General features: G+C 33.8%; 2 protein-coding genes across 7 annotated transcripts; one reads left to right on the plus strand and one right to left on the minus strand.

Annotated features, from left to right (window-relative positions):
* Window positions 1–40: 40 nt before the first annotated feature.
* Window positions 41–8,174, minus strand: Nedd4 (E3 ubiquitin-protein ligase Nedd4). Of its 4 annotated transcripts, none has more exons than XM_017612581.1 (15): window positions 7,637–8,174; window positions 5,350–5,432; window positions 4,639–4,720; window positions 4,417–4,455; window positions 4,143–4,312; window positions 3,701–3,842; window positions 3,516–3,643; window positions 2,558–2,660; window positions 2,016–2,256; window positions 1,823–1,947; window positions 1,577–1,718; window positions 1,362–1,518; window positions 856–1,149; window positions 399–797; window positions 41–340 (listed from the first exon to the last, which is right to left on the minus strand). In XM_017612581.1, the coding sequence occupies exons 1-15, from the start codon at window positions 7,679–7,681 to the stop codon at window positions 238–240; spliced, it is 2,253 nt and encodes a 750-aa protein (XP_017468070.1). In that variant the 5' UTR covers window positions 7,682–8,174; the 3' UTR covers window positions 41–237. The 4 variants fall into 4 exon arrangements, with proteins under 4 accessions (XP_017468070.1, XP_017468073.1, XP_017468072.1 ...); XM_017612584.1 differs by having other exon boundaries at window positions 70–340; window positions 3,701–3,839; window positions 4,152–4,312; XM_017612583.1 differs by having other exon boundaries at window positions 70–340; window positions 4,152–4,312.
* A 3,369-nt stretch (window positions 8,175–11,543) lies between these two features.
* On the plus strand, window positions 11,544–14,447 carry LOC108360335 (putative RNA-binding protein Luc7-like 2). 3 transcript variants are annotated; one of them, XM_017612588.1, is made up of 5 exons: window positions 11,544–12,898; window positions 13,010–13,047; window positions 13,113–13,259; window positions 13,320–13,388; window positions 13,444–14,447. In XM_017612588.1, the coding sequence occupies exon 1, from the start codon at window positions 11,680–11,682 to the stop codon at window positions 12,781–12,783; it is 1,104 nt and encodes a 367-aa protein (XP_017468077.1). In that variant the 5' UTR covers window positions 11,544–11,679; the 3' UTR covers window positions 12,784–12,898; window positions 13,010–13,047; window positions 13,113–13,259; window positions 13,320–13,388; window positions 13,444–14,447. The 3 variants fall into 3 exon arrangements, with proteins under 3 accessions (XP_017468077.1, XP_017468076.1, XP_017468075.1); XM_017612587.1 differs by having other exon boundaries at window positions 11,544–13,047; XM_017612586.1 differs by having other exon boundaries at window positions 11,544–13,259.
* Window positions 14,448–19,610: the final 5,163 nt, after the last annotated feature.

Consider the following 19,610-nt stretch of genomic DNA (forward strand, 5'->3'; position numbering starts at 1 on the left):
AGTTTCTTTGCAACGTAGTTACCAAATTGGTAGTGTAGAATTATAAACAAAAATAGTATGAAGTAATTTGGTATTTATATTTTTTTTTTTATAACAGGAAGTTCGTAAAATTATTAATATATAGTAATAAACAGAAAAATAAGTACACAAGTCAGCGTAAAAGGCCTCGAATCCGCAATTTATCTTATACGGCGGAATTTTTCGTTGATATAGGGAATTTTACCACTGCTAGAGATATTAATCGACGCCAGCAAAACCTTGACTGCCCTCAATAGCTTTAACTAGTTTATCTTTCAACTGGACATAACCTTCGTATGGTGGTAGATCCAAACGATTGAAACTGAAACAGACAGAAATTACTTAAAATTTAGTAAAAAAAAAACTAGGTATTCACGAACCATGTATGTGCTCTAGGATAATTGTTAGGAGTACCCCATTTTTCTATGGTAAACATTTGCGGACCATTTGAGCCGTACAACTCTTTGAAGCCATTCATTGGAACGCGTGATGTGCCAGTAACAAACTGTAATAAACGTGAACGCATCTCGTTCGAAAATGAGAGCACTGCACGCCAAAACCATTGAATTATTATATGATTTTGATGATAGTCTCCCTTGTATAAAGTATTTTCTCGCCAATCCTTCACGTCAATATTCTGTATGCCACACATTAACAATTCCAACTCGTGTTCGTCAAATATCTTAATTAAATTTAATGGAATTATTGAGCCAAATCCATCCAAAAACGATGACATCTGTTCCTTGACTCGTGCAACAAAACGCCATTCAATAACAAGCCTGAAATTGTACAATTGAGTATTTATGACCAAGCATAGTAACATATTGTTGTACACACTTAATATATTCATCTTTATTTTCGTCAGTAACTTCAATATTGGAGCCTCCTGGCTTTAGTTCGTGTTGACTCTTTTGGCCAAACGTGTCTTCATCCAATGAAAAAGTCAATTCCAATTGCCGGGGATCATTCTCTTTTATCCACATCAGTGAATTATAATACTCGGTATCAACTGATTCCATATCCTTTAAATCAATTGGCTTTTGAAGCATCATCTTATAAAATGGACGAATGAAAAATGCATCTAATAGTTTGCCATGATAAACAGCCATACCAGCAATGCGACCAATGAATCTATGGAAAAATTGATCATAACAGATTTGTTAACAAACAGTCGGAGGATGAACAATTAAGCTATTTATTTTGAAAGCGTTTTTTACGTTAACCAATTTTATTACAGAAATTTCTAACAAAATCAAAACCAAAATCTTATTAGTATCACTTAAATGGTTTGATTTCCATATTTTCAACGTTCTTAAACAAACTGACTAAAAATGTATACCAACTTGAAATAACTCAAATGCTCCTCATTGCATAAACCACTGCCGTTATTAATTTGTAATGTGTAATTATCCATTGCCGAATATTCAAACAGTCCATAGTATGGATTAAACATTTCCTTTGACAGCAAGTAGAACCATTCCCTTGCCAGACCACCGTAATCTTCAAAATGAAACATTTTTGTATTTTTTTTGCGAAATAAAAGAAACGTTTTCTTTACCTAATCCCGTTTCACCCTCGAATTCTACCCACAGTTTAGTTTTTAATAAATCAGTTTTAGTCACAGAGTTAATAATCCGATAGGAATCCTCTAAAATCGAGGTACGACGTATACGAATCTCAAATTTATTTGGAACATTTGTCTAAAAAAAGAATGTTGATAAGTGTTACCCAATATTATATAGCAGGAAGCACAAATAAATAATGATGTACATACATATGTACATGCACACATGTAAGAACTTACCGGTTTTCTAATATGACTCTTGAAATACTCGTACTTTTGTTTGTAGTCTCTGGAATATGGTACGGCCTGACCAGCTATATTTGGATTTGATAATCTTGGATCTTCCCACTGTGTGGTGCGAGTGTCTTAAAAAGAAAAAAAAAGACAAATAAATTAATAAACTCCTGTTTGTTTTAACTCATTAGTAACTTACTATGATCAATATAAAACACGCGTCCATCCGTATGAACACGTTCTTCCCAGCCCTCTGGCAGAGGTCCCAAATCATCCTCGACTCTACGCGTTTGATTAGGCATTGGGCTAGCGCGTCCATTACGTGGATCAATCCATGTCGTGCGTCGCGCAGCATGATCTATGAAAAATGTTCTACCGTTCGGTGCTACCTGCATAGACCAATTCGGCGGCAAAGCATCTTCATCTGATCTCGGGGTAGCCTGACACAAAAAATGTTTAATTTTGTGGTAAAGGAAAAAAGATTTGAAAATAGTCAATATATATGTATTTGAAGAACAAAAATTATATTTCAACGCAAAATTGTCTAACTCAGAGAGTACAGATTGTTAAAATTGGGTCTATGGCAAATTTCATTCAAAATAAGTAAATCTTGGTAAGTATCAAACATACTTAATAAAATATATAATATTATGTATTACTCTTTTACTACGGTATTATAAATGACAGCAAACTTAATATCGACAACCCAATAGATATGATAAAAAATAAAAGTAAACTCACCGGAGGTCTGCCGGAGTCAGATTCATCAACACTAATATGAAAACGTCTTTGGAAATCAGATGCAGCTGCTTCAACGTTTACATTACTGTTGCTAGTTGCCGAGCTAATAATAAAGTAAGCAAGATATTAATAAAGACCGAAGAAAATACGGTAAATTTCTTAAAGACAATTTAGAAAATTAGTGCACGTTGATCTGTATAAAAACATATATATGTACATATTTATAATTTTATCAAAATCACACCAATCTTATGAGCGTGTTTTATCTTTTTTACTTAAATTTCTGGGGTTTTAATGTAATATTTAGTATAATGAACACTTAACTCAAATTCGAATCAGAAATACAAAATAATCTATTGATGGTTAGGGGAGCAATCTATACTTATCCATACAGTGCCGGTCAAAAGTATTGGCACAGAGAATTTTTCGCAATGTAGGTATGCAAAATTTTTTATTCTAATTTCTTATCACTTAGTTTTTTTGTTTATGCAGTATGTATGAATATACATACAGTGCCATACAGAGAAGAGAGAGTTTTTTATTCTAATTTCCTTTCGCTAATTTTTTATAAAAATATAGCTCATCCTACAACAAAGAGCATACAAATAAAATCTCTAAAAGGGATTCTAGAACAGCGTAATTAATTTTTTTTTCAAAAATCTGAGTTGAAAGTTGCAAATTAGTACGCAAATTTATGGAATTTTCCTGAGTTTTGCACAAATTTTAGAGGTTTTATTTTTATGCTCTTTGTTTTAGCATGAGCTATGTTTTTTTTTACAAAATTAGCGAAAAGAAATTAGAATTAAAAACTTTGCATACATTGCGAAAAATTCTCTGTGCCAATACTTTTGTCCGGCACTGTAAGTATATTCATGCATACTACATAAGCAAAAAAACTAAGTTTTATAAAAATCTACAATCGATATTTGACCGAGATGTTTTATATATCAACACTTACACTAATGGCCGTTCCCATTGCGTCGTACGTGCAGTATGATTCACATAATAAGTTCTCCCATTTGCATCTTGCCGTTCTTCCCAGCCAGATGGCAAAGGGTCGTGACTGACATTGGAAGGGAATTGTCCCTAAATATAAAATGTTTAGCATTTACGTAATTAAAATTAATTATTTTATTTATATACCGTTTGAGTTCCACTCATTCTTGAGGTATTCTCCAAATGCTCCCATTCCCCATCAACTGCGTCAGCTTCGTTTGCCTCCCCCGATTCATGTACAAATGCATGATAAATCTCTAGCGTGCCTTTTATCCGTGACTTTGCGCTGCTTGAATATTAATTTTTTTTATTGTAGTATTTATAAAAAAGACGAAATGAATGAAACAGCACTAACTAAATTTGTTTAGAATAAATTTCAAATAAATAACTTAGAAAATCACGTAACCCGGCTGAAAGATTAGTTCGATACTATTCACTTAAGGGAAAGGTTATTCAAAAGGCAATTCAAAAAATATAATTAAAAGAAAATTAAGGTAAAATAACTTTTAATAAGTATTTACACGTGAAATTTTTAGTTACAAATAAAATAATACAAAATAATTTTGTAAATGAAATCAATTTAACATACCCTACTGACCTTCTCGGTCTTAGTGAGTAGCTTTGTGGACTTATAGTAGTATTTTCTTGCTCTGTGGGTAAATTATTTAGCGTCAGTTCAACCATGCCAAGAAAGTCATCACGTGTTAAACGATTTTCATCAAATACTTGAAACACCAATTTGTGCTCTGAAGGTTTCACCTTTAAAAAAATAAGAAAATAGATTAACAAATTGCTTAATCAATGCTCAGAATTATTTATTTATTTGAAAACAAAGCAGAATTTAGCGAAAGTTTTTTACTCACCCTGAATACGAATTCTTCATTCCAAGTTGGGTTGAGAGTCTATACGAATTTTTAAGATAATCGAGATAAAATAAATAAAAGTAATTTATTTGTTTTTGCTATATTTTTAATAGATTTATTAACAAATCAAATTTAGCAATTTTGTCGAGCGTAAAGATTAAAGGTTGTTGAAAACAAGAATAAAATGATTGAAAAAATAAATATATGTATTTAATAGTTTACCTTCTTTTTGGTCTTGGTCAAAACTGAATCTATATTTATATCACCATTAATTGTATTTAAATCAATCCTTACATATGGATCACTATAAGAAAATAGAGAGTTATATTTTAACAAATGGCAAATGAGTATGTACTTGGTAATTGATATTCGCTATTGAAAAATGTTGAAAATACATAATTAGACATTGAAAGCCTAGTTTAGTTTTTAGCCAGGTACGCCTAGAGTTTTTGTTATTAAACTATTTTAAATTATATATGTTCCTCGCATTCCCTTTTTATGGGAGCAAATGCACAAGACCATAAAAAAGATGATTAAAAGTCAAAACTTGCACTTTGTTACACTAAAATCATGTTATCTGTACCTAAGATTAAAAAAAAAATCCGATTAAATAATAAAAATTCGAAGAAAATTTGCTGATATTTCTTCTGAATTTTGTACGAAGTTTGAGACTTTGAATTACGATGGTCGCGGTCATAGCACATACATATACATACATATATTTTTTACGTTAACAAAAACAAAATTTCTCTGAAATATAAAATTACTCTTATTTTCTATTCTCTATAAAATTACTCCTATTTCTATTTTCGAGTTGCGCTAACTCGGTACAGAATCTCCCCATTGCTAAACTAAGGTTTGGTTTTATATAGAAAGTTGCTTTCACTTACAACTACAGGCTTAAAATTGTTTTCTTTAGTAATAAATTCTTACCTTGCTCCAAAAATGTCCTTTTTCGCTAAAGATTTTCCATTAATAATTATAATACGTAAATGGCATGTATCACTCGAGTCATTCTGAAATATACATAAAAATGTAGATAAATAAAAATAAGATTAGAATTTCACAATAAGCAATAAAATTAAACAATTTAGCCATGGTTTATAATAGATATACTGTTTGTTGTTATTGCAAATGCATTAAAAATCGTTGAGTAATCAAATTATATGTTTATACTTCTAATTAGCATATTATTTCAAGCCTCTTCGCTGGAAATATATGTATTTTAGGTCTGTTTTCAAAAGATTGCTCTAATCCCCAGGTTATAGACAAAATGTACAACCCGCGACAAAACGATAGCACCTCAACATTCTGAACAGTTTTGACTATTTTTCTTTTGTTTGTTTAATGTTCATTAGTATAGCTCTTCATCTAACAAATGCCATATAAATCCAAATTTCAGACTATGTAGGTACAAAAAGCATAAAAATTCCTCAAACTTTTCATCCCAATTCCAAGCATTTTAATTTTAATTTCTAGGATAATTTTTGGTATGCAGATTTATACCTTTTTATTTTCTAGTACAATAATGTGCAAGTTTGTAGTTGCTAAAAACCGTGTTGATTATTGATAATTTTTTTGCTGACGGTATTACCCATTTTCTTCCATACAAAGTAACTTTTTATATCGAAAAACGTGCCTAACGTCGTTAGAAAAAAAATTATCAAATATCAATGCGATTTTTTAACAACTTCAAACTGGCACTCTATTACACTAGATTTTAATACTTCATACCAAGAATTAATATAGAAATTCTAATTAAAATACATACATGGAATTGGGATGCACATTATTGTACTAGAAAATAAAAAGGATAATTTTTGGTATGCAGATTTATACCTTTTTATTTTCTAGTACAATAATGTGCAAGTTTGTAGTTGCTAAAAACCGTGTTGATTATTGATAATTTTTTTGCTGACGGTATTACCCATTTTCTTCCATACAAAGTAACTTTTTATATCGAAAAACGTGCCTAACGTCGTTAGAAAAAAAATTATCAAATATCAATGCGATTTTTTAACAACTTCAAACTGGCACTCTATTACACTAGATTTTAATACTTCATACCAAGAATTAATATAGAAATTCTAATTAAAATACATACATGGAATTGGGATGCAATCTTTCTGCAATTTTTAAAATTTTTGTACAAATTTTAAATTTACACTTACATGTACGGTTTTTGTTAGATAAGGAGCTGAACTTTAATAAAAAATTAATGAACCTTAAAAAAGTCAAAAGAAAATTAGACAAACCTGGGCTCGAATCGTCACATCCGATATCGTACTACTCGTCACGTAAAAATATATTTTTCGGATTACGACATACGTGATCGTACCCTTTGTCCCATTTAGCTTATATCGACCGACGCATGTATCACGTAATTTTCCTTCGTATCGTTTTCGATATGTTACGATTCCAGCCCTGGTAAAAATGATGATGTGCTTTCTTTTGTTGCGGGCTGTACCTACAAGTAAAGCCAACTACTTAATGAGAAAAATAATATATATATGTATATATGTTTTTAATTTTACATTGTCAGAGCGGCTTTAAAAGGATTCGTGTCTATGGCGTACTCATTTGGCCGAGGGTGTTTGGTAGAGCTTCTTGTTCTACAAATTGAGGGCCGGGTAGTTCTACTCCGAACGGGCAATTGTCTGCAGGGGGCCAACCGCTTAAAGAAACTAATTTTGGATGTTGTTCAGACTAGGGATCGAATCTAGGTTGCACCGAAAGTTATTCCTATATACCTACCTCTGAATAGAGTGACCATTGGTAGGCCAATGACATATACTGCCTTAAATAGGTTTGATGAAACTGGATTTTGAATAAACAAAGAAGTGGTCGATTTTAAGTTCTATTAAGCCTTTTGAGCGAATAAAGTGTTGACTTTTGTACAGAGCTGACTTTCAAAAGAAAATTAGTTAGGGCCTTTCTATTTATAGGTAACGATATGTATCTGAAGAAGCTGTTGTTTATACACCAGAACATTACCAGTATGCTCATTTGTACACTTGTTGCAAATTCCTTCTTTTTTAAGTGGTTCGGAAGAAAAGGGAGTGGATCTTATAAGTAATTCTTTATGTACCATTGTGAATGAATCGCAGTTTTCCACAAGAATCGAAGTCTTGCATTACAAAATAAATACTATGCTAAACCTTCAACGAAATAGTAAAATATATAATTTCTTGCTATATTCAAATATATGACTCGTACTTACATCATGATAACCATGAATTTGATCATTCGCTGCCGCCTCAGCCATATTTAATCTATAATTAAGGTATTCTTGACAATGCAATGCAAACAATAAGTATCACTTATAGATTATTTAAGTCCTTCGTAAAACACTTTTCACACAACTGACGCACTCACATTAACTAACAAATGAACCACAAACATTAGTAATTTAATTAAAACCGAGCTTTATAAGCCTGCATTTAATTAAAATATGATTTTAGTATGTTTACAAAATTTTCTACGATTAATTGGATACTGTTGTATTTTATCGATAATGCCCGCAGACACTTCATGTTCATTGATGCCAACAAACAACTTTTTATACGAGAAATCTCTTAACGGAATGGTAGAAATTAGCTCGCCTGGATTTTTTAAGATTCTACACAAACACGTTGCAAAAAATTACGCCTGCAGTTAATTAAACATTGCATATTTATTACTTTGGTTGTGCAAATTATCATCTGACAAACATCGCGGCGTACGAACACAACAACACATAAGTAAACTTCACTTCTTGAACAACCTGTCAAATATGCATTTTTAGGGCACTGTCACACGGTCAGTATTTATTAACGTGATCCAAGTATAGCGATATTTATTGACGGTGTAGCATACGGTATTGGCGGATCCATATCGCAAAATTTCTAAACATTTTGAAATCTGGATCGCGGATCGCAATATTGTCAATATATATTGACCCTGTAGCACTTACAAAACGCGATTCATACATTTCGTCAATACATCTTGGACTCTCATAATGCGAACATCGAAAACGTATTCGCTATGCTTTCGTTCTCGCTGCTTAAAACCTTTCAAAACAAATTGAAAAAATTTTAATTAACACGGGAAATTTTAAAATAATTGTGGAATGCAGTATCTGCAAATTATTCATACAAAATAAAAATACTTTCCTGCATCATAATAAGCGTTCAGCACAAAAATTATACAAATACTGACGCGATAAATATTGAGCATGTAGCATTCGTGCTCGATCCATCAATCCATCAATATGGATCGCGATACAAATATCGTGATAATTACTGACCGTGTGACAGGGCCCTTAGTGTAGCCACTTGCTGATATGTACTTATGGGCTGTTTTTGCTTATAGTAGCTACACACGACGAGCAAGAATGATAGAATACAAGATTGCGCCGATCAAAGAGGATTTTTGAGAATAACTTTTGTGTGACGTCACACTGGTGCAATTGCGAGAGAGAAATGCCAAAACGTGAGCAAGAATGGAAGAAGAAGAAAAAATTTTGCAAGGAAAATGTAAACAAGTTGCACCAGTGTGACGTCATGCAAACAACGATTCTGTCAAATTCGTTAAGAGAGGAATAGCGGTCCGAGATCGGCGCAACCTTTGTATTCTCTCAATCGTGCACGACGAGCATATCCGCGTACATGTGCGCCAACATGCTGGCTGTCGTTTGCTACAAACGGCGAGCGGCTCATAAGTGATTTTGTACTCAAAGCGTAAACATGGAAAGGAAAGACGCGGATGATGTAATTGAAATACTTATGACTTAGGGTTTTTTATGTATGTGTTACTTAAATTTATTTATATTTTACTTATATGTATGTAAATACATATACATATAGGAATTTAGCCTCATTTATCAAAAATTCAATTAACGCGCATGGCTTGGATGCATTTATCCGCGATGTGCACACTGCAAGCATCAACACAAAATGAGGTTGTACAGGTTGTGAGATGAGGTACAAACGACGAGCATGCTCGCTGAAAATCAAAATTTTTTGATTTTTGGCGAGCATGCGCGCAAACCGCCCTACAAACGACGAGCATGACCCGCAAGCCGCGCATGTGCGCGGATATGCACGTCGTGTGTAGCTACTGTTACGCGTAAAAGCACATTTAGCTCTAAATGCTACTCTAAGGCTTTCTGCTCATTGGTCGTCCAATCATAGTTGAGTCATAGTTATCGTCATGAAGCAACGATTACATGACGATTACACTTCTGCACACTTGGTCGTGATATTTCAATTCATTTGGCGTCTAAAAATTCACTTGGAGCAGGTATTTTCTGTTTTTTTTGGTTGATATTTTCGCGAAATATTTACAAAAACCTGCAATTTTTTAAATATAGACTGTGCTGCAACATTTCTAGACGTAATTTTCCAGTAATATCTCTTCTTTTCTTTTCCTGGAATGTGTTTTGTGTATGCACACAGAGACTTAATACAATTTCGTCATATTTTATAGTTAAAACGCTCATATTTATTAAATTTTAATGCAATTATCCACTTTTTAATAATTTCCANTAAAAGCAACCCTGTGATCTTCCAAAATTTCCACGATTCGAACATGGTTTAATGAGATAAAGCGCAACATTGCATTTTCGAGTATACAGTGGCTAGCTGCGTTTCAGTGATTGCCGATCGAGATTTCATTTATTATTTTACATTATTTGGATAAAGAAAAGTTAAGAAAATTCAATATCGATGTGATGCTGATAGAAATCTGGATCAATTTGTGATCAATTCTGTTTGTTTTGTTTCCTAATTAAGTGAGGAAATTTTAATTGACAGCACCGACAAATTAATATATACATAAACAAATGGTCGGTCATGGTTAAAACAATTCAATTTTTTGTATTGAAGTTTCGGTTTAAAATTTATTTTTCCTTTTCAGTAGGGTTTTTGCACATTATCTTCTGCGTGAGAATTTATCGTCATAGATACGGATCTGAATAAGCGACTGGAACATGGCTGTTTGTCAAAAGCATACGATTTCGAACTCGCATAAATGTACATTTGCTAAATGCGGTAGCATGTACGCTCTTCGAAAACATATGTTCGAAAGTGCTAAATGTTGCATTTTATATACAGCAAAAACGCTGCATTAAATTGCATGAACGAAAGACACAAGATCACGTAAGAATAAGAGAGTGAAAAAAGTCGATTTTTTTAGCGGGTTCTACGCCATCTTGTTTCACTGGAAAACGAGCGAAAAGTAAAAAAAGCAAAGAAAACCAAAATTAGCCAAAATTATTGTCAGCCACATTAAGCGCACAATTTAGGTAAATTGATGCAATAAAATGCTTGAAAATGTGTTGTCATGTTGAATTAACTCATCTTTACTTAAATAAAAGTGTAAAATAGTGGTGCTTGTGATGTAAACAAACGCTCAGCTGACGAACCCGCTTTCGCAAACTTTTTTCTCAAAACCAGTTACAAATACAACGTCGCGTTCTTACGTGATCTTGTATTTTTGGTTAATGCTTAAATTGAGGAAGGATTTCCAGTAACTTGGCCTGTCAATAAACTACTTTCCAGTTGCAATACACTCACACTTTTTGAACCTCGGGAGTGTCAAACCGCAGCTGTCAATAATTATCTAACCTTGTATTATTGAATTATGAATACAACCGAACTGCCCACAGTAAAGTTTGTATAGTTTATCATGATCCAACTACACAAGATCTGACAAGATGAAGCAAAAGAAAAAAGTAATTTTCTGGCTGACGTTTGTAATTTCGGCGCCATGTTATTTTCTGTGAAAAGTAAACAAAGAATATGAAGACGAAGCATAAAGAAAAAATGCAAGCATTGTTGTGCACATGTTTGTGATAACCAATTTATTATTTTTGTACTTGTTTTTGCATCCAATCACCGCGCACTCCATTTTAATTACATTTGCACAAAAAGTCACTTAAAAATCACTGAAATAAACCACCGACAAAATACACATAAAGAAAGCAAAACAGAAATAGCAAACTTCAAAATTGCGAACGTCACACACTTTTTTCTCAATTGTTATTACAAATGGCTGCTTCTCAACCGGTTAGATCTGTTCTAATTGGTTCATGTAGTTTATTGAGTCGTCTATTCCGCTCTTAATACATATGCATGCAAGTTATCGAAATGCTCAGAATTTCGTTGTATCGAACATTTAGACACAATTGTATAAGTTTCTTCCCTAGGTAAGGTTATTAAAAACCTACGAAAATAATACTATTTGGCGTTGAAAATATAATTTTAATAGTTAAAAAAATTAAAAATGTCGGCCACGGACCAAATGAGGGCAATGCTCGATCAATTAATGGGCACAACTCGCAATGGAGATGATGAACGCGGAGTTAAATTTTCTGATGCTCGTGTGTGTAAAAGTTTTCTACTTGACTGTTGTCCTCATGATGTACTCGCTTCAACTCGCATGGATCTAGGAGAGTGCCCAAAAGTTCACGATCTGGCATTCAGAGCTGATTATCAGAGCGCTGCGAAGTCTCATGACTTTTATTATGATATAGAAGCTATGGAACATTTGCAGGCTTTCATTGCTGATTGTGACCGTCGTACAGAGTCTGCAAAGCAGCGTCTAAAGGAAACACAGGAGGAACTAACAGCCGAGGTGGCTGAAAAAGCAAATGCAGTACATGCATTGGCAGAAGAAATCGGCAAAAAATTAGCTAAGGCCGAAGCACTTGGTGAAGCAGGAGAAGTTGAAGAAAGTATGTCTTTAATGAAGGAAATAGATGAATTGCGGTCAAAGAAAATTAAAGCAGAGCACGAATATCGCACATCAATGCCGGCTTCGACCTATCAACAACAGAAGTTGCGTGTATGTGAGGTATGTTCTGCATATTTAGGTATCCATGATAACGACATACGACTGGCTGACCACTTCGGTGGTAAATTGCACCTGGGTTTCCTTACTATACGTGAGAAATTGGCGGAGCTAGAAAAAACGGCAGGTCCACGTAAAGCAGATCTTAAGCGCAGTGGAAAAATAGATGAACGCAATGACGACAGACAGAGGTCTCGATTTTTTGTTGGTGGTCGAGAGCTAGATCGGCGTTCACGCGTACACCGGTCCAGATCTAGAGATCGCACCCGTCGCAATGAACGTGGAGGTGCAAGTAGTTCTGATGGTAGATCTGAGCGACGATCTGAAAAGGATAAAGAAAGGGAAAAAGATCGTGACCGACGTGATCGTGGAGATCGAGGGGATCGTGGAGATCGAGGGGATCGAGGAGATCGAGGAGATCGTGGAAGCGCAGTTTCGCCTATCAGAGAAGAAAGAAAACGATCAAGATCTCGCTCCCGTGCACAGAAGTACAGTTCTCGCCGAAGGTCTCAGTCACGTGAGCGGCATCGTCGTTAAAAGTGAAGAAGTTGAAAAAATGGAATTTTCTCCGTTGCATTCAATAACACTTTATTCGACCCCAACTACATACATACATATGATTTTAGTGTGTACATGACGATTCCCGTAGCACGTATGTAATTAATTACAAATTTTTCCGTATTTTATTATGTAACTAATCATAAATTCAATTCAATGTTTTCTTTTTGCGATTTCTTGAATAAAATCTCTTTCTCGATTATAGAAACATTTCATATACCTACCACCATTGTTCAGGTTTTGGTATGTAAACACTTATTTATGCTTATTAAATAAAATATTAGTACGAAAATAGTAAACTTATTTAGGTAAACTAGTGACTGACCAGATTTGTAAGCTGAATGGACTATTTCAGAACAAGGTGTTACGAAAGCGCATGGTTTTAAGATTTCAAAACATATCCTTCACAAAAGATTGTAATTAAAAAAGATTTGCTTTGGCACATATTTTTAATGGTATGTAGTAACCTCAAATACACAAAAATTCATAATGTAAAGTGATTTTAACATCATTAGCATTGTCAGCGGCTACCCAATTGCATTTAAACCAAATTCAACATAGTATCCACTTTCCAGGGAATTTGGGTATGTATTTGAAGTAAAACAGTTATTTGAAGATAACTGAGTTTTTTTTTTGTAGCCCCCATCTTTGAAAAATATTTGTGGTTGGGAATTGAAATGCCTGGCTTATTGCTATAAAATTTTTTCCACGAATGGATAATGTAAATCATAAAAATTACGATTGGCCCTGGTATGTATTTAAGTATGTATGTACATATGTTCTATCTCTATTCAAGTATAAGTCGAACCTTTTGAATTATCCATATTAATTCGAAATCTATTACTAATTGAAAGTGAGGAAAGTATTGTTGAAACCTTCAATTGGTGCAGATATAACAAATGTAGCTAAAGACAAATGCCAGCTAACTACGTAGATATTCAACTTTCATATCGTGGTCATCTATGCAAAAGACTTTATGTGCGTTTTTTAATATTCAGTCAGTATGCTTTGAGATACACTTCTGCCCAAAAACTCAAATAGTTATCTTAAAAAAATACGAGATTTATTACCAGCTGTGGAAGCGTTTCCAACGTTAATTGAATAAGTATTTTGCTTCTCCAAAATTTCGAATTGCAAATTAGGGTCTTTTGCATTAATGACGACAGCATGCGTCTGATGTACTTTTTTCCAATAATTAGTAATGGCTAGGTGAGTATCCGCCATAGCTGATTGTGGTTACCCATGACGTACCGGCATGTTGCCCAATACGGACATAAAACATCTGAATGAGAGAAGAATTTCCTTAATAGCGGTCGCTGATTTGTCAAACCTCTGACTGACTGCCTTTCTGCATAATACTGTAGAGTCGTGAATTCACAGAAAATCGAGGTGCAAACCACCAATTGGAGAAGAAGGCCGCTATAAGCATGTGCTAAATTATACATAGTTACTAGATGAGCTTTGCAACTAGAAGCCAAAAGATAGCGGCTGTCAATCTAAAAATACTACCTAGTTTGTTTGTATGTGTATATATCTTTATCTATGATTTGTATGTATATTACAATTGGAAACCAACTTACAGAAAGAACTTATAATAATTCTAATAAAATTATATATTCGGTACATACTGTACCATAAGCGTATCCGTAAATACAGATTGGTGTTTTTTCTAATCTATACCATCGCCACTTAAGTACGTACAAATGTACATTTCTCCGCTCGCTTAACGATAAATTTCCGAGGGAGCAACAACAAAGCGAACAATGAAGAGCACTACCGCGTACCTATATATAGTATGTATTAGGGATGTTACGAATATTTGAATACGAATTCGTTTATGCGAATGATACGCATAATTTTTAACATTCGCATACGCATCAAATGATGTGAATATATACATGATACTGTTGCCTAACCAGGATGGTGACAATAATTAGCGTTTAGCTTCAGGCGATAAAATAATTGTGAGCTTTCAACGATTTCTGTTAAAGGACTTATAGGTGTAGAATTTGGAGACATTAAAATTTTGAAATCAATGAAAAGCGAGCAACTCGCGATTTGTGGAAAACTGCTTGAAAATACTTTAGAGCTCCACCGACAGCGTGAGCAATTTTTCATGGACAAAAAGCAGCAAAACTACTTTTTCGGAAATATAGGTAATATAATATTTCGAAAAATTGCCAGTGTGAAATATATTACATTCGTAACATCCCTAGACGACAAATGAAAGTGTACACCTTGATCTAATATAGTATTCACAACTATTTTCATGAACAATTTTTTGCATTTATTTATAAAAAATATAGTTCGTTCTATAATAGGCGTGTTTTATTTGACCAGAAATTTAATCTATTTGCTTAATGCGATATTTTTATGTCTCGTAAGTAAACCCTGTGCGCTAATACCATGAAGCAAACATTCACACAAAAAAAAAAATCGAAACAAAAATATTTGCTTTTGAATTTTTAAAATTTTTTTTATTTGCAGTCAAACTGTCAAAATTAGGCCAACATAGGAAATAAGTCAGTTTCGTTTTATTTGACCATGATTTAGCTATTAGCTTGTGATGGTAGAATAAAAAATGCCTAAATTGCTCGATGTTTTGCTCGCCGTTTCACCATGTGCTTACCCTAAGAAAAGTATTAATGGGCGGGATGCGCAAAATATCAAGCATCAAATTCTATTTTTCGATAAAAGGGCCAAGTTCGAATATTATCTTAACACTACGGGTCTTCCCTTAAACTCGTAAAAGCCTCGCAAACCTCGTAAATTTACGAGCCTCGGAAAAGAACTATCAAAACTTTTATGGAGCACTATTTACGACCCCTCGTAAAATTACGGTGCAAATTTGATCGAAAACTTCAGTATTGCCGAGGGGCGGAAAATTTAACACTAAAATTTATTACATGTATAAATATTGAAAACAAATGAAAAAAAAAAAAATGTGAATAGAAAGAATGAATTTCAACCACTAGCTGTACTAACTTGGGTTTTCTGCTAGTTTTCGGAATTTTTAATTGTATTTTAGCCAATAGTGATAGAGACAAGATGGCGGGCTGTTATGGGGAACACTACGAAACAAAAATTGTTTCACAGCCACTATATGCACCTATTTACACATTTTCTTAAAGGGGGTGTTTCCACAAAGGCCTCGCGAACTTGCCAAGTTTTACACAGTTTGAGACTTAACGAGTTTAAGAGAATCCCCTAACTGTATTTATAGGCTGTATTAATAGATAACATAAATAATGTGACCTTGGATAGTTTCAAAAAGGATTTAATAGAAATGTGGGACGATATATCAAACGAACTCGACCGTGCCGCCTGCGAAAATCGTCTCAAAAGTTTAAAGCAAGTCCTTCAAATCAAGAGTACGAGGATTTAAATTAATGCTTAAAATATAAGGCCTTTTAAAGTAAGAGAGATTCGTCAGGGAAGTGGTAAGGGCCGCCGGGTAAAGTGCAATACCTTACCAGGAACTTACACTTCACCCGGCGGTCCTTACCACTTCACTGACGAATCTGTCGTGGTTTAAAAAAATGCGTGGCGCCCTTATGTAAGTAGGAATTTAGAATGTAAATTAGGTATCAGACATACTTCTGAGCTGCTTTACAAAGTAAGTTACGTAGAATGTAGAGCAGTCGCTCGGAGTAGTTCGGCGCTTGGAAATAACTTCGGCGGCACGTTATTTTGTAACTGACAGCGTAATGCGTCGTCGGAGGTGTTCATTTTGTGCTTTACAGGTCTATTCTGCACGTTACCGAAGATTTTGTGACCGGAAAATTTTATTACCAAAAAATGTTACCACTTCTTGTCACCGCGATTCTAGATAGGTTGGTAATGCAGTGAAAATATTCAGCAACTCAGCTATGAATATTTGTGGAAATTCCTGTATTACATATTTCACGGGGCAATATTTTGTTACCAGCTTATGAGATGGTAACCAAATTTACCGGTTACAAGAGAGCACAGAATGCGAAAAAGGTTTAAAAATTGACAAACACTTTAATTACCGGTTATAAAATTTATGTTACCAGTGCAAAATAGACCTGTTACTAGTAGATGACATTGGTCATGATGAGAGATTTTCGCAGCGGGTTATATTAGAGCAAGGTGTACACTTTCATTTGTCGCCTAGTGTATGTATGTATATTTGCTTAGCACGTTAAGGGTTAAAATGCTATGGATTTAAAGGAGTTGCTAGTGGCGAATCAAAAATGGCTTATATATGTGTGGGTGTTTGAGAGTCACGTTCCACATACTACCAATCCACTTTCAGGTGGTTGATACAAAGTCGGCTACAAATTGTATTGTACCCATGAACCATGATTCAATAATACAAGGTTGGATCATGATGCAATAATACAAGGTGTTATCCATGAACGAAAGACGCAAGATCACGCGGGAAGGAAAAAACGAAAAAAGTTATTTTCTAGCTGCCGAAATCTCGACGCCATCTTTGTTGTAAGAAGTAAACAACGAAGAGAACGGAGAAAACCGCGAAATTGTTGAACGCATGAAAAATCATTTTTATTATGCAAATTCTTCTATAAATCATGCCGTTGTGTTAAATTATTCTTTATCTTATGTGTACACACGTTGTCACAAGCAAAAATGAAGAAAATTGCAGTAAAAAGCCACCACCAAATTGTAAACAACGAAGAAATGTAAACAAACGGCTAATGTCCAAATCGTTCAACTTTTTTCCTCAATGCGATTCTAACGGGCTACTCTCCTGCCCGCGTGATCTTGTCTTTTTGGTTCATGGGTGTTATCAGTTGGCAACTTCTCGCTCTAATTCCGCCATATTGACTGCCTTACGTGAACCAGTGTTACTTCTTTAACTATTCTTTGCCCATTAATGTAGTTGAATGTTTTTTATTTTTGCTCACTTTGTTTTCTTAAAAAGTTATTTTATTGTATTTTATTTCATTTCGTATCGAATATACTATAAAAAAGCAAATTTTGTTTAGGAGAAAATGTGAAATTTTATATTTTTCCCCCATATGGGGATTCATTTCTTCCCGTTTTTCTTCTCATTCTACTGAGCTAAGGCAGTGTCAAATCGAGCTGTCACAACTGACACCACCTTGTATTATTGCATCATGAGGTTGGATAACCTGGCAGTTGTCTCGCTCCCGCATTCTGGCTTAACCTGTGTTGCCTTCTTTTTTGATTTGTAGAAACTACTACTAAAATACAAGGAGAAATATTGTCTTCGTATAAAAAGTTCAACAGGCAACACTGCCGATATTTTCATCGATTGTTTCGTGGGAATTCATTTTCTTATTGGGCAAATTCAAGTAAGTATGGCTAAAAAATCAAAAATAATGGAAATAATTTGAATTACAACAATAATTTACATATCTATTTGCAGGGTATCGGAGTTATTCATAATTTGTATTCAAAAAGTAGCGTTTTACAACAAGTGCAGCCGTTGCAAGTAAGTTTTGCATGCTAGGATCCCTGTGTGTCCGTCCACGTATGGCTGGTGCAGAAAATACAAATATTAATAAATATATTCTCCTGTGAAGGTCAGGATCACTTGGGTGTCCGTCCACGTTTGCTGGTGCATGCATTTTTACCACTGCAGCGTTTGGGTTGGTCAAGTGCAGCCTTTGCATATTTACAAGTAAGTATACCACTCCATAAAAGCGAAAGTGGAAATATTAATAAGGATTTTTTCTTGTGCTTATTGGGACTGATTGCAGAAAAAAGTACACAACATTACAAAAAATTAACATTTTTAAAAAACGGAATGTAATTCAATTGCGATATTGAAGACATATTTTTAAAGTTTAACCGATATAATGATTAACAAGACTGATTGGAGAAAAAAGTAAAAAACATTCCGCAAAAATTAGATTTTTAAATAACCAAATGTAATTAAATTGCGATATTGAAGATATAACTTTAAAATGTAACCAATATAATGATTAGCAAGACTGATTGGAGGAAAAAGTAGAAAACCTTACTAAAAAATTTAAATTAAAAAAAACCAAATGTAATTCAATTTAAGATATTGAACATTTAATCTTTAAATGCAACAAATATAATAATTTTTAAAAGATTAATTTATATGCATTAAATCAACTGAATCTTTACTATTTGTTTAATTCTTCATATAGTCCCTTTGAATAAAGGATTTGTTTGAACTCCATTAATTTTGATTAATATATACTTATATATATATATTTATATTTAATTTGTATACAAAAACGCATTTCAGCACTACCAGACTACTTACTTTTCCTACTCAAATGCAACCTTACAAGGCAGTCGATTGACACCAATGTCAATATTTAGCCAACCTGGTATTATTGAATCATGGTGTTAACCCTAAGTAAGTTGCAGCGTAAAGCTGAAATTAGTCGAGAACGCAGAACGTATACTTAAACGCAGTCTGTATACGCAGAATTTTGTCGATTACTGGAGCCCTCAGTGTTGCTTACTACAGTGTTGCCACTCTTCAATGCCTTTTCATAAACTTACCCTTTCAACCACAATTTTTCGTGCTATAATAGATTGTAACTAAATATAAATTACTTAGTTTTCAACAAAAACCTTATTTAATAGTAAATTTCAAATATTTTAAACATATTTCGAATAGGAACTTATAACTTTTTTACCATCTGCAAAACTGACGAAGTGGCAACCATCTAAAGAAGGAGAAATCAGCTGACACGGAAAAATCTAAATTCCGCAGATTTCTGCGCTACGGGCTACAACTACAGAAAAATTCTGCGGTGTTGAGTTTTCATTTACATGGCGCTTTGATAAGACAGATCGTGTCAGCTGACTCGAGT

This window comes from Rhagoletis zephyria, unplaced genomic scaffold (genome assembly GCF_001687245.7).
Source record: "Rhagoletis zephyria isolate East Lansing unplaced genomic scaffold, Rhagoletis_zephyria_1.1 Rzeph_scaffold_00557, whole genome shotgun sequence".
NCBI classification, from domain to species: Eukaryota; Metazoa; Arthropoda; class Insecta; order Diptera; family Tephritidae; genus Rhagoletis; species Rhagoletis zephyria.

Coding starts and splice junctions, on each gene's coding strand:
- Nedd4 (XM_017612581.1), bottom strand. CDS start 7,681: ATGGCTGAGGCGGCAGCGAATGATCAAATTCATGGTTATCATGAT. Junction 4,456..4,638: donor TGACCAAGACCAAAAAGAAG/GTAAACTATTAA, acceptor AAATTCGTATAG/ACTCTCAACCCAACTTGGAA. Junction 2,257..2,557: donor CTGACTCCGGCAGACCTCCG/GTGAGTTTACTT, acceptor TTTTTGTGTCAG/GCTACCCCGAGATCAGATGA.
- LOC108360335 (XM_017612586.1), top strand. CDS start 11,680: ATGTCGGCCACGGACCAAATGAGGGCAATGCTCGATCAATTAATGGGC.